Source organism: Sinohyriopsis cumingii, chromosome 13 (genome assembly GCF_028554795.1).
Source record: "Sinohyriopsis cumingii isolate HCF-2022 chromosome 13, ASM2855479v2, whole genome shotgun sequence".
NCBI classification, from domain to species: domain Eukaryota; kingdom Metazoa; phylum Mollusca; class Bivalvia; order Unionida; family Unionidae; genus Sinohyriopsis; species Sinohyriopsis cumingii.
The window spans coordinates 52,647,015-52,660,124 of NC_142973.1; the positions used below are offsets into that span (position 1 = coordinate 52,647,015).

The window sequence follows — 13,110 nt, forward strand, 5'->3', positions numbered from 1 at the left end:
ATCTAAACTGGAATACTATTCCAGAGCAGAGTTCCAGAGTAATGGAAACCTTTCTAAATAACTCCTTATTTGGTTTGGGAATTTTATACTGCTTGGTAGACATGGATCGCAGGTGGGGAATATTACCAGGTAGCCTATACTGGAATAGTGATCGTAAATATTCAGGAGCACTATTATGGGATATCCTGTACATTAATTTGACTTTTCTCAAACAGATTCAGTCTTTAATAGGTAATATTTTTAACTTACCAGCTAAATTTTCCTTGCTTTCTTTCTGGATTTATATAAGCCCTTAAATGCTCTTTTTTGAAGATGTGCCAGCTTTTACCCCATACTGTACTACAGTAGCCTAAATAAGGTTGTATGTAACTGTTATAAAATAGTTTTCTGTGCCTTTCAGGGAGAAAATGTCTTATCCTACTGAGAAGCCATACACTTGAATTGACTTTTTTACTGATATGTTTGATATGTTCAGTCCATGATAGGTTATTATCTACCAGAACACCAAGTAGTCTATCATGACAGACCATTTGCAAATTTTTATCCTTCCATGTCAGACATAGTTCATCACTGTCAAGATTTGTCCTTTTTTTGCCATGTTGAGATAAGTAATATTTTAGTTTTACCAGTATTTACCACCATACCATGGCATGTGCACCAGTTTTCCAGTTTGTTTAGGGCATTCTGTAAATAAAGTTTGAGTTCATGCTTTGTGTTTTGGATGTCTGACAATGCTGTGTCATCTGCATAGAGATCTATAGATGATACGGAGACTTTTAGTAAAAGTGGTAGGTCATTAATAAATAAAATGAACAGTAATGGACCCAGAATTGAGCCTTGTGGTACTCCATATCTATTTGTTCCAGGTTCAGACAGAACATTATTTATGTAAACATGTTGTGTTCTCTCACTTAAGTAAGAAGTAAACCATCTAATTGTTCTTTCATCACACTGGTAGATTTTCAGTTTCTTCAAAAGGATTTCATGATCCACCATGTCAAAAGCTTTCCTGAAATCTGCAAATACAGATCCTGTTATTCTACCTCGGTCAAGTGCTTGAAGCCATTTATCAGTTAGCGAGATCAAGGTAGTCTCACAGGAATGTTTCTGTCTAAAGCCTGATTGATTAGGGTGTAACAGCAAGTGTTTGGTTAAATATGACATGAATGAGTCATGGACATGTTTTTCAATCAATTTTGACAAGTTTGGTAGTATTGAGATTGGTCGGTACTTATCAGCGTATCCTTAGAACCAGACTTGTGAACAGGAGTTGCTTTTGCAGTTTTCCATATTTTGGGGACAGATGAGGTTGCAATACTTAAATTGATTATGAATGTTATGCTATCTACAATAGCAGAGGCAGAAGATTTAATGAGTTGTGGACCAATCCGATCAAGTCCTGTAGCTTTCTTGGTATCAAGTTCACTGAAACATATTTTAACAAAGTTGTTTGATACAGGTGGGATAGAGAAACATACCTCCTTAGAGATTTTGCTGATGCAGAACTTTTCATTTCATTAAAGTTGTTTTCTATCGCTGGTTCTTTTAACTTTGTGGTAATGTTGGTGAAAAAATCATTGAAAACATTTGCAATGTCAGTGTCATCAGTGACAATGGTGTCATTTACCAGAAGTGAGTGAATTTTATTTGTCTGATCTTTGTGTGTTCCTCCAGTGAGGTTATTGAAGACTTTCCAAATGGAGTTTGTGTTGCTCTTTTTGTTTTTAAGCAATGATTGATAATAAGTTTGTCTAGCTTTTTTAATCATACTTGTTATTTTATTTCTCCATACATTATATTGTGCATGGTTTCCCATAGCCTTGAATTGGTCTCATGTTTTCATAGCATCTAGGATTTTAGTAGTAAGCCAATTAGGTTGAATTTCAGTCTTTACTTGATGTACTTTCAGTGGTGCATGCTTAGAGACTATACCCATGAATAAGTCAGTCCACAGCCTCAGAGCTTCATCTGTGTCATCCAAATTTTGGATCATATTCCATGTAATGTCATATAGGTCATTGAGAAATTGTTCTTCATTAAAAGTTTTGAATGATCTGGAAGTGTTTGTTTTGTGTGTATTTTTCTTCTTTTTCTCGCATTAAACCTTTCTTGTCAAAAACATAGGATAGTGGTTACTAAGACCAACATTCTGTACATTAACGCAAGCCACATTGTCTGGTAGGTTGGTATAAATGTGATCAATAAGAGTGCTGGATTTTTCTGTTACCCTTGTAGGCTCATTTACCAGCTGGTCTAGGCCTAATGATTCAATAAATTCCATCCAGTTGTTCCTGATTTGAATATTGAGAAGGTCCTTATTTATATCTTCGAGTATATTTGTTTCTTTCTCATGTGCTAGATCATTTTCCATTTGTTTCAAAAATTTATCATTCCAAATTGCTTTGGAGGAAGGTGGCCTATAAATGAAACCAACAAGGAATGATTCTGCATTATTTTGAAAAATATCCACCCAGATACTCTCAATTTCATGTGATTCCAAGTCAAGTCAGCTTTCTGCATTTACATCTTCCCTAATGTATACAACAAGACCCCCCTGCTGTCTCTCTGTCCCTACGTAATGGTTAATTGTAGCCTTGACGGTGAAATAGATCATCATTGGTGGTTAGCATTTAATTTGGTTTCAGTGAGTCCTAAAACATGTATATTATTTTCCTTGGAAGACAACATTAACTTAATCTGGTCTATTTTTCCCACTATACCTTGTACATTTAAGTGACCTATGTTAAAACCTTCTGTATTTAGTTTCATATCAATTATATGTATGTCATCATGCAATGGGGTACTCACTGAGATTGTCTCCATGCTACTTTTATCATTCTGACATCCTATTTCTATATTTAAATGTTCATATATATTAGCCTCTTCGAAGTCACATACAAACCCTGAAAATCCATAAACTTTTGCATCTAACATTCATGGATAAGGTTTCTACTTTTATGAGATAATTCATGAAACTTATGAACAATACTATTCCCAACATAATAATTATCACAAGGCTGACAGAAAAAATAATTTTAATTCAAGCTTTAAAAAAACTTAGAAAGAACATGCAAATCTTTGTTTTTGGTAGTAACAAAACCAGTGAAAACAAATATATTAATGAATGACACAAACTTAATAACGTCAAGAAACCAATTTTTGTAGTAAAATATACTTCTTCAATAATACTTAACAAATCATAAAACCTAAAGAATTTATCTTCTAGAACAAACCCAAATTTATCTTCAGTAAGCTCATGCATTCAATGAATGCATTTTATTTTGTTTACTGTATACTCTAAGGCAAGGGTCTGTGGAAGGTGGGGTTCCATGCACCCATTCAATTTTCTTTTTCCTCTTCCTCTTCTTACTTATTCACTCTTGTTCTGCGTTTTCTATTGCTTTTTGTTGGAACATTTATCATTATAAACTTAGTGCATGCCTACTGTATAATATGATGCATAGGTGTACTATATAAGGGGACAATCATTGAGAGCTTGTAAAAACTTGCAGTCCAGTCTCACTGCCCTTCAACATACACCTCTCCCTCAATAACTCGCACACAATGGAGTCCACAAACATAGACTGCACTATAAGTGAAGTGCGAGTTACCGAGGGACCTCAACATTTTTTTAAAAAATCACTTTGACATCAAGAAATCCATTGGGGAGGTGGCATTAGGGAACTGGGCTGTTCATTGACTGAATCCTCTTTTCACAATCACATTGATAATAATATTTAATAACATGCTCTTTCTAATGAAGTTGTTCATTATTCTGTTTAAATAACAATTATTTTCAAAATGTCCAACCTATGTGAGATAGTTTCAACTGGTTTCAATAACTATCACATACATGCAAAAAAATCTGTGTATTACATCACTACTTTTTGTTTTCGTGATTAGTCTGGTTCCCGTATTGATGTTTCATATTATCCTGCCAAATCAGGAGTCCACAGGGCAGGGAACTAGACTAACTATTGATACACCACCAAACAAGAATCCTTTTTTCAAAAACACGCAGCAGTTATTTTGTGAGACAATTGTTTACATTGAAACTCAATTTTTGTATTGGTCAATTAGTAAAATATTGATGCCATGAATTAATTCATTGGAATTAATAATGAAACTTCTTATCATCCTTGAGAATATCCCTAAGTGCCAGTTAAGAATTCTCTGAAACTCACTTGCCCACAACGGTCCGTATCTGTGAAATCAAGCTCTTTATTTTACGAAGTATGCATTTTGCTTGGCTGCCTTGTAATCTTTGATCAGTTATGAAAGAGTCAGTTAATTTAAGGTAGTTTATATTACATACACAATAACATTTATAAGTGTTCGATTGATCAAATGAAGTGAGTTCACCCAACATCTGACCGGGGCCGCTAGATTTTAAGTTTGTAGGATTTTCATGCCTTTTAACTTTTCTTTTATTCCACCTCGTTTATTTGATTCAAAAGACATAATTAATGTGATAAAACAAAGGAGGCCAGCTTATAATTCAGTGCAACAATACAACAAATACTTCTGGAAGTCAGTTATCAAAACACGGTTGGCACTTAATTAGGCTCTTAGAGAAATGCTCATGGACATAGCTATTATGGTAGATTGACACATTTTACATTTAATTACAAGAAGACACATTGCATTTATGACAATTACACTTAAAAGGAACTTAAAGAGAGAACTAGAACACAAATTTTAATTGATAACAAAATTATTTAATTTGTATTTATTTATTAAAGTATTGCCTCCACTTGGAGTGAGTGATATTTTCATTGATCAAAATTTCCTTACATATCATTAGTTGCTGTGTACTTGGAATGTCATTTGGAAAGAAAATGTAAAAAGCTGTATGACCTATTTTCAAATTTGATATTTCATAGTGTTGATTAAAATTTCCAGTTCCTATCTACCGTTTTCAATGATAAAACGAGCAATACGTCAAAGTTTTTGTTACCAACTTTGATTGTGATTTTGTTCAACAAATAGGGATCAATTTTTGGGGTATTTTCTGGTTTAAAAAATGGGATCTGACCTGGACCCCGCATTATAAGCTGGTTCTCAAGTTATCAGGGCACGAGTTATCGAGGGGATGGTATATAAGGGCAATAGAATGTTTGAAATGAAAAAAGTCCATTTAATTTTGTACCCATATTTTCTGTAACTTTTTGTATAATTTTCATTTTTAAAGTTACTCAAATAAAGTCTAAGCCCTATGCTTTTAAGATCTAAGCAAATGAATATTAGTGACTGGATTTTGTCCAGTTTACAGTTCCTTACATTACATCATTTGTTAAGGCTCTGTACTTAATTTATATTGCATAGTTAATTATAAGTATATTGTAAATTCAGCTTAATATGCAAATTATTTTATTCATTGTAGTGCTGCATTATGATGAAACACCCAGGAAATCCACATCTATTACCATTGACAAAATGAAATACAGAGCAATGGAACAATAATTAACTGCATCTTTGATGGATGAGACTAAAATACTTCAAACTCATCCTGTAATTTATGCATGGAAAAGAATGATGTGTGAAGCCAGTCATCAGTAATAATGACAATCAACTTTATGTCTGCTACTACTACAGTAATAATAATAATTATGTAAGCATGTAATTTGGATTTTTTACATAGCTTTAACAATTCTTCAGTCATATCACTATGATGTCTGCAGTGTGTTAGTATACAGTGATGTCTAGCACTGGGGCATCATGCCACAGACATGTCTCAATTGCACTCACATTATCCTGACACCAGGCTGACCAGTTCTAACACTAACCTCTTAATGCTGAGCTCCAATCAAGGCAGCTGCTAGTACCATTTTTATAAGTGTTTGGTATCACTCAGCTGGGGAATTAGCCCATGACTTCACGCATCTGAGGTGGATGCTCTAAGTGTTTAATAATAATAATAATAATAATAATAATAATCATAATAAGTGGTGGTAGCAGTACTTACATAATGTTTGCAGCTTGTTCCATTGGCCAAAGAATTGTTAGACAAAGCAACATAGTACAGGAGAATATCCACTTTGGAGGTGAAACCTTCCCAGCTGACATCCAAGTATTCATTAGTTGGTACAAAGTCAGGCATGATAATCTTTCCGGCTGAAAAAGGGAAAACTAGACATTCATATCAGGAACAAAATGACGCAGCCAATACATTACTTTTAAAGAAGGGAAACACAGACCAGCTAAATCTGGATGAAAAAGATGAACATCAAACTTAGACTAGCACTTCTGAAATCAAGCTCAACCCAACAATTAGTTTAAATTTATAAAGTCTCTCACCAGATAAAAAACAGAAGCAAATTTTGTAATATAAGATCTGTAAGATGTATGGACAAATGGACAGATATGGATACCATATATCATACATATATTGCAAAGAATAGAGGATTTATAACAATTATTCATTTTGAAAATAAAGGCATAACAATAACAGCTTAAAAATAAGACAAAGAGACTATGGTGTGGTCAAACATGCACCTTAGTTGTGTACAATATAATTATATGTGATGCACCACAGCCAAGACTCTCTGTCAAAGTCATACTCCTAAAATACATGCAAATTTTATGTCAATCAATGATGACATTAAAGTCTGCAAAACTCTAAAAACACAACTAGCATGCTCCTTACATTAACAAGTTGTACTTGATCTGATATCTTGAAACACAACTGATTAAACTTGACAACTTGCAAGAAATGGCTGACAGTTCAAAGTTTACACCTTCTGGGTTTGAAATTCTTATGGCTAAAATATTTTATTAGCACAAAATTTCTGAAATGTAATGTCATGCCATTAATGTTATGCTTACAAATCTTTATTAATTATTATCATAATATTACATGATATATTGTAATGAGGTGTAGAACAGCATGTCCAATTTTTCAATCATTACCAAAATGACTTTTCTCGCTGTCTGGACAAACTGTGCAAATGGAAATTATGATTTTTTTATCCAAATATCTTGTAATATCTACTGTACACTTTTGTGTCTATCTCATTGAACACCAGACAGAGGTGGACTAGGTAAACTATGTTACATTATAAATAAAGAAGACTAGGCCGACATTGTTTTGGTGTATTCTTTACAAACAATGAATATTGGTTGCACTTCAGGCCATAGTTTTCCTTTAATTCATAATTAGAGATAAATCTGAAGAAAGATCTAACCATTTAAAAATATGATTCCAACTGACTGATCTTTTTGGATTAGGGTGATATCCTTCTTTATACGCAAGTGCCAATGAGTAAAAAATAGACAGAACTGATAGGCCCGAGTCCTAAATATTTGGCAACCTTTACATAGAAAAGGAAGTATAACTAGATTCTAAATGCAATAAGCATTAAAAGTACAATTACTTTAGCATTCTCAGCACTCTTGTTCATGATTAAAACATGTTTAAATGAGGCAACAAAGTGGTGAAAAAGTGCTGATCACTCAAAAGAATACAAACAACAGCTGAGAGGGAATGAGGAACTTGAACTAAGATTTTGATAATTAAATAAATCGGAACTAAATTTTCCATTTTCTAACAACAAAAATGTACATAAAGGAAATAAAATTATCGGTACTGTTGACAATTATATTAATTGGAACATATGTTGTCTAGAAAATTTGGGAATCCAGACATTTAGATAAATGATAGTAGTAGGAAGAAAGTTCTATCAACAGTATTCTAACCTACCTGTAACTCCACCATCAAATGCAACATAAAACCCATTTGAAGTCACTTCTGACACTGAATATGATGCACTGTATGCCCTGACAGTGAAGTAATACATTGCAAATCCTGGTACAAGGTCCAGATCCCAGAAGGTGATAGATGTATTTCTATCAACTTTAGTGAATGGAACAACATTATCTCGAGTTTTCTTGAAACGACGATCTGTACCAAGGGCCACTTCATAGTATTCAACCTCCTGATCCTTTGATGGGGTAATGTCATCCACCTGCACTCCTGCATTTCCTGTCAAAAAATATGCTGCCGTTTAGTTTTGGAAATAATCTCCATCTGTTATGTTCAATTTTAAGCAATTGTAAAATTCATCAGATTTCCAGGATTTTATTTCTAAGCTTATAACACATTTAGTTCATTTAAAGAAACAAATTCAACCTAAACCATGAATTGCTACTGCAAAGTATATCAGCAACAGTACTACACAATATGTAAATACCTTTAACAAAAAAACCAAAAATTTACTGTTTTTACCTGTGAGGATATCCACTTTCTTAATTGCATCTCGAGGAACACCAAACCCTTCCCAGTTTGCTGTAGCTTTTGATTTTGTCTTCATGATGTTCAAATCATATCCAAATAAGTCTCCATCATAGACTTGACCTGGCACAAGTTGGTGCTCATGTATTGTAACACCGTCAGATCGTATTGTGTACTGATATCCCAATGCATTCGTTACTCTCAGCAATGAATAATACCTCTCTCCATTTTTCATCTGTAGTTGATCATTCACACCATGGGTTGTACCTAATCAAAGTATAGTATAGGGCATAAGTAAATAAATGTTCATGAAACATTAATGCCCCACGTCAGTGTCTTAGAACTGACCCATCACTGAACTGGATGAACAAATGGGCTGAGATAGATAACAATAAATGCTCCTTCCTTTTTATGGTGGAACACAGAAAAGAGGATTTTGACTGAAACTGAAAACTACTGATATAAACTACATCATGCAATATGGTGCAAACTTCTGAACTGAAAATGGGCAGATACTACAAGTACCATATATACTTGCATATGAGCCTGTTCGCGTATAAGCCGACCCCTCAAACTGAACAGGTATAAACACTAAAAAGTGCATGACCCCTGTATAAGCCGACCAACAACTCTGAGACATCTCAAGATGCACAAGATAAGTTCTAAATGCATTTATTTAGGCAAAGTTATATTTTAAAAAAATTACATGTATACTTATCTTGAGGTTAGCATGCATGATTGTTAAAATGAAATGGTATAAACTTGTTTGAAAAGTAATTTATTTAACTTTCTGTTTTATTATTGTTTCTGCCTAATTTAGATTTGTGTATAATTTGATCGAACGATGACAAGAATTTAGCATTCACGAGTTGCTTTAACACTATCTCTCACTTTTGACTCAATTATTGTTTGTTTATGCATAATTGCATTGGAAATTATATATCAGTGCACTGGTAATTACGTTTTTACTTTGCTTTGAAACTATAAATAACTAACTCATTAAAATGTAACCCCAGTATGACAACACAATGAACACAAACAATACAGTTTGATGCTAATGCCATAAAAGCTGAGTTGTAGTTTGCTTTGATGTAAGCGACCATACACCATACCTGTCAACTTTCATGCTGGAGGGAAAAAAACTCCAGATTTTTGGGGTCACTCCATGCCTACCTCCCGATTACATAATATCTTCCGATTTTTGCTGAGAACTCCTGATTATTATATTATGTCTTCGACTTTCATTTCTTCTAAACAAGAAAAGTCCCACATGTTCTGTTGTATCACCTGTGAATTATTGTTGTGACGAAATAATTACTGTTCTATAAAGAATTCGCTTCTTCACTAAACAGAATGTTAAGTTTAGACATTATTCACATAAATTAATGATTTTCTTTTACCTCTATAATAATAAAAAAATTTAAAAATTAATTTCAACCCCAAGAATGATCACTACGAATGCTGTAACTTCATATCCTATAGTGCCATTCCCATGAAAGAAACTTAAATGAGTGAACACCTGGCATTTTTATACCGTATATACCAATGATAATTACCATCATTCAAATTATAAAAGAAGGAATGAAAATACATACCACACAGCAAATGTGTCTTCAAAAAACTAATTCAGAATGCATGTCTTATAATAATCATTACTAAATGCTTTACGAGTTTACAATAAGCGAATATGGTCAGATATACAAAGAGGGGAAAATAGTTGCCACATGTATAGTACCATATGGTTGACTATTTTGGTATGCCTTTCCCTCCGTTTTACAAAACTAAGGTAATCGTGCTAATATTATGGAAAAAAAAAGGCAACTACACATAAATGTACATATACAGTTACTGGTCAAAATTCCCTGTTATCACAAGCCAGTTTCAGGGTTTTAATGATTAACTGGCCTGAATTTCTGTCGCAAAACTTAAGAAATTCAACATAGGATACACCAAAACATCAAGCTTTCCATTGTGTAAAAAGTTATGTTTGTTCAGCTAAAACACAAAACTAAAATTGATTGATGATGATCTTAGTTATACTATACGAGAATTTTAGTCTTTATTATTACCACTCTTTGCGAACATGTAAATTATGATGGTTACGTGCTTTGTATAATCAAAAATATTACCTCAATTTGTAGGATTGCTTATATCATTGAAAATAAGTAACTCGTGAGTGCATGATTCAGCGTAAATGAAACAACTATTAAGGATTAGCTGAAATATTATCTGGAAGAATGCAATTTGGTCAAAACAATGAATAAAGCAAAATCTGCATTTAATATGTTTGGGAATAAGTAAGGATTTAAGTGATGCTATGCACGCTTTGCACTGTGTAAGTACTGTTCAGTATAGTTCAGCATGGTCTCCCTGGTAAACTCAACCAGTCTGTGAATTATGAAGTCTGTATTTACCTTTAATTACCTTTGTATTGGAGAAATCAGAAAATATGTACATGCAAAATAATAACAAAATCAATCATAGTACTGTGTAACAGTTTAATAATTGTTGGGTCACCGAAAGTTAATGATTTTTTATATGCCTATGTCTTAGGACATGGACAAAATCACTGCTTTGTGTCCCAAGATTTACAGCCATTACAGTAGTCAACAAAAAGCCCCAAAATTGTCAAGTTTAGACATTGGCCCGTGGATAAGCCGACACCCCTTCTTCCAGGCCTTTATTTTTTCCTAAATTATTCAGCTTATACACGAGTATATACGGTATGTAAACTAGGGAACATGGAACATGATTTGGCTGCTTTATCTGCATATCATTACCCTTTATGCCAATGTGACTATGCAGCTAGCAGTACAGAATGATTTTCCCTCATTGTTGTTGTTGTTGTAGGGTTTAATGCCATTTTTCATCACACGATAAGCTATACATGGCAGCCAGTATTAATGGTGGAGGAAGAACTCAGGAAAACCCCGGAGAGAACCACTGACCCATGAGAAGCTGCTGGAAAGCTTTCTCACATACCCATATTAGCCAAATCCGACACTCGAACCCATGCAGATAGAGATGAGATGGCAGTGATCCGTAACAGAGAGTGCTTTAGACCACTCAGCCACTCAGGGCCCCTCCTTCATTGCATGAGAATATCATGCTTCTGTAATACTGTATCTGGGATAATAACTGATGTCAGATTTAAGATCCTGCAAGGCTTTCATTCTGAAAAGGGAATCTAAAATGATGATTAAAGTTGTTCTGTATGAGGTCTCAATGTATTTCAAAGCTCTGAATACCGGTATGACTGAATTTCTGCAGCAAAATTTAAGCTTTATCTGGTAACTGGTTTGAGATGGTGCCATGGGATGTTACAATGACATAGATTATTAAACAGTGGTTTGCTAACACATTTAGGAATCATCAAATTTTTAGTATTTTATACCCAGCAACATAGTGAAGCATCTTTCTATATAGGTGTAGTGGATCAGCTGTTGGATTTGACTCCCTGAGGGACTGAGACATTTCCCGTTCTACCTTGTTCAATTTCCATCTGTCAGAGCACTTGAGGTTTAAGAATATTACTTCTTAAATATAATGGAAAGTGATCACAGCCACAAAGGTCATCACCTACTTCCCAATAGAAGTCAAAGGGATGGACGGCAGATGGTCAAAATTAAGGACAAACAGGATCCTCTGGCAGGATGCAGGTAGGTATACATTTTTTCAATAAAAATGTAAAGTCTTCTATCTTTTTCCCTCTTGCTGATATCTTTACAATCTCAAAGTGCATCATGGCACCAAAAGGTGCAAGCAAATGTTCAATAAGATAGTTAAGATTAACTGACTGCAGTGCTTGAAAGGGTGATGTTTTCTGTAATGACACATTTGTTAAAAATGATATCACTGAAAAATCTCAAACCAGCAAGTAGAGGGGTGTGTGTGTGTGTGTGTGTGCATGTGTGTGATGGGGCTTTTTCTACTTTGCCTTCTGAAACAATTTATGAATGAAGTTGTTGGATTCTGTGAGAATACCCATTGCAGAAAACATCTCCTGCCACAACTGAAAACCAAAGACAATGGCCTTCATATTCTAGCGAATGAAGTGAGTATTCCTAAAAGTGTCCATAACCTGCTGAATTCATTTAAGGAGTGCAGATGGTGCATCCTGCAGCAGGATGACTGCCATATGCCAAGATAGGTCCTAAACATTTGCTGAGATGGGACCCCATATAATAGAAAAATGTGGAACCTTTTGTCCAATTCATAAAGATATAGCCACCATTGGAACAGGATAATTATCTAGCATAGTCTTATAAACAGGTGGCTCAGTTAAGAATAGTTAAGTTTGAAAATCTAAAAAAATGAATTCTTCTAAAATTTAGGTAGATACACCCTTCCAAAACAATGTAGACAAGATAAATTGGAAAATGCAAAGAATTATAATATATTATAAATTATATTCTGAATAGTATAGCTCTGCTAAAAGAAGCCACCAGATACATCATTGTTGGTCATGGTGAGGTGCTGTATGTAGTAATGTATGAAGTCTTGACATATTTAATTATAATCTAATATGACTGCAGAACATGACAAGAGTAGGGATAGTTGGAATTTTGGATGACAAATTGGAAACATTCATTTTAAAATCTGAGTCAGCACTTTGTCTGTGTGTGTATGTGTGTTAGCATGTGCTCTGAACAGATGGGGAACAAATGTTCCAGTCCAGAATCAATAATGGAGATGTGAGGATTTACCATAAGTGTTGACAAAGTCCTGGACACGGTAACCATCAATTCTTTCAATGGCCCATTCATATTTAACAGCTGGACATGGGTCTCCACTGACATCCCATCGTGCATACAGTGTTGTTCTGTCTGTCTGATACTCTCTGAAAAGTAAATTGTTAGATTTGTCTATGGAGACAGTTG

The 13,110-nt window shown here is 34.2% G+C and overlaps 1 protein-coding gene across 1 annotated transcript in view; it reads right to left on the bottom strand.

The window, feature by feature from the left end:
* The window catches only part of LOC149785560 (uncharacterized), a 189,200-nt gene that overhangs the window by 93,445 nt on the left and 82,645 nt on the right, over window positions 1–13,110 (bottom strand). Inside the window, exons 34-37 of the mRNA XM_089979356.1 lie at window positions 12,937–13,070; window positions 8,225–8,497; window positions 7,700–7,981; window positions 5,966–6,114 (exon numbers count right to left, since the gene is read on the bottom strand). Coding sequence (XP_089835482.1) covers window positions 5,966–6,114; window positions 7,700–7,981; window positions 8,225–8,497; window positions 12,937–13,070 — 838 coding nt within the window. The remainder of the gene's footprint in view (window positions 1–5,965; window positions 6,115–7,699; window positions 7,982–8,224; window positions 8,498–12,936; window positions 13,071–13,110) is intronic.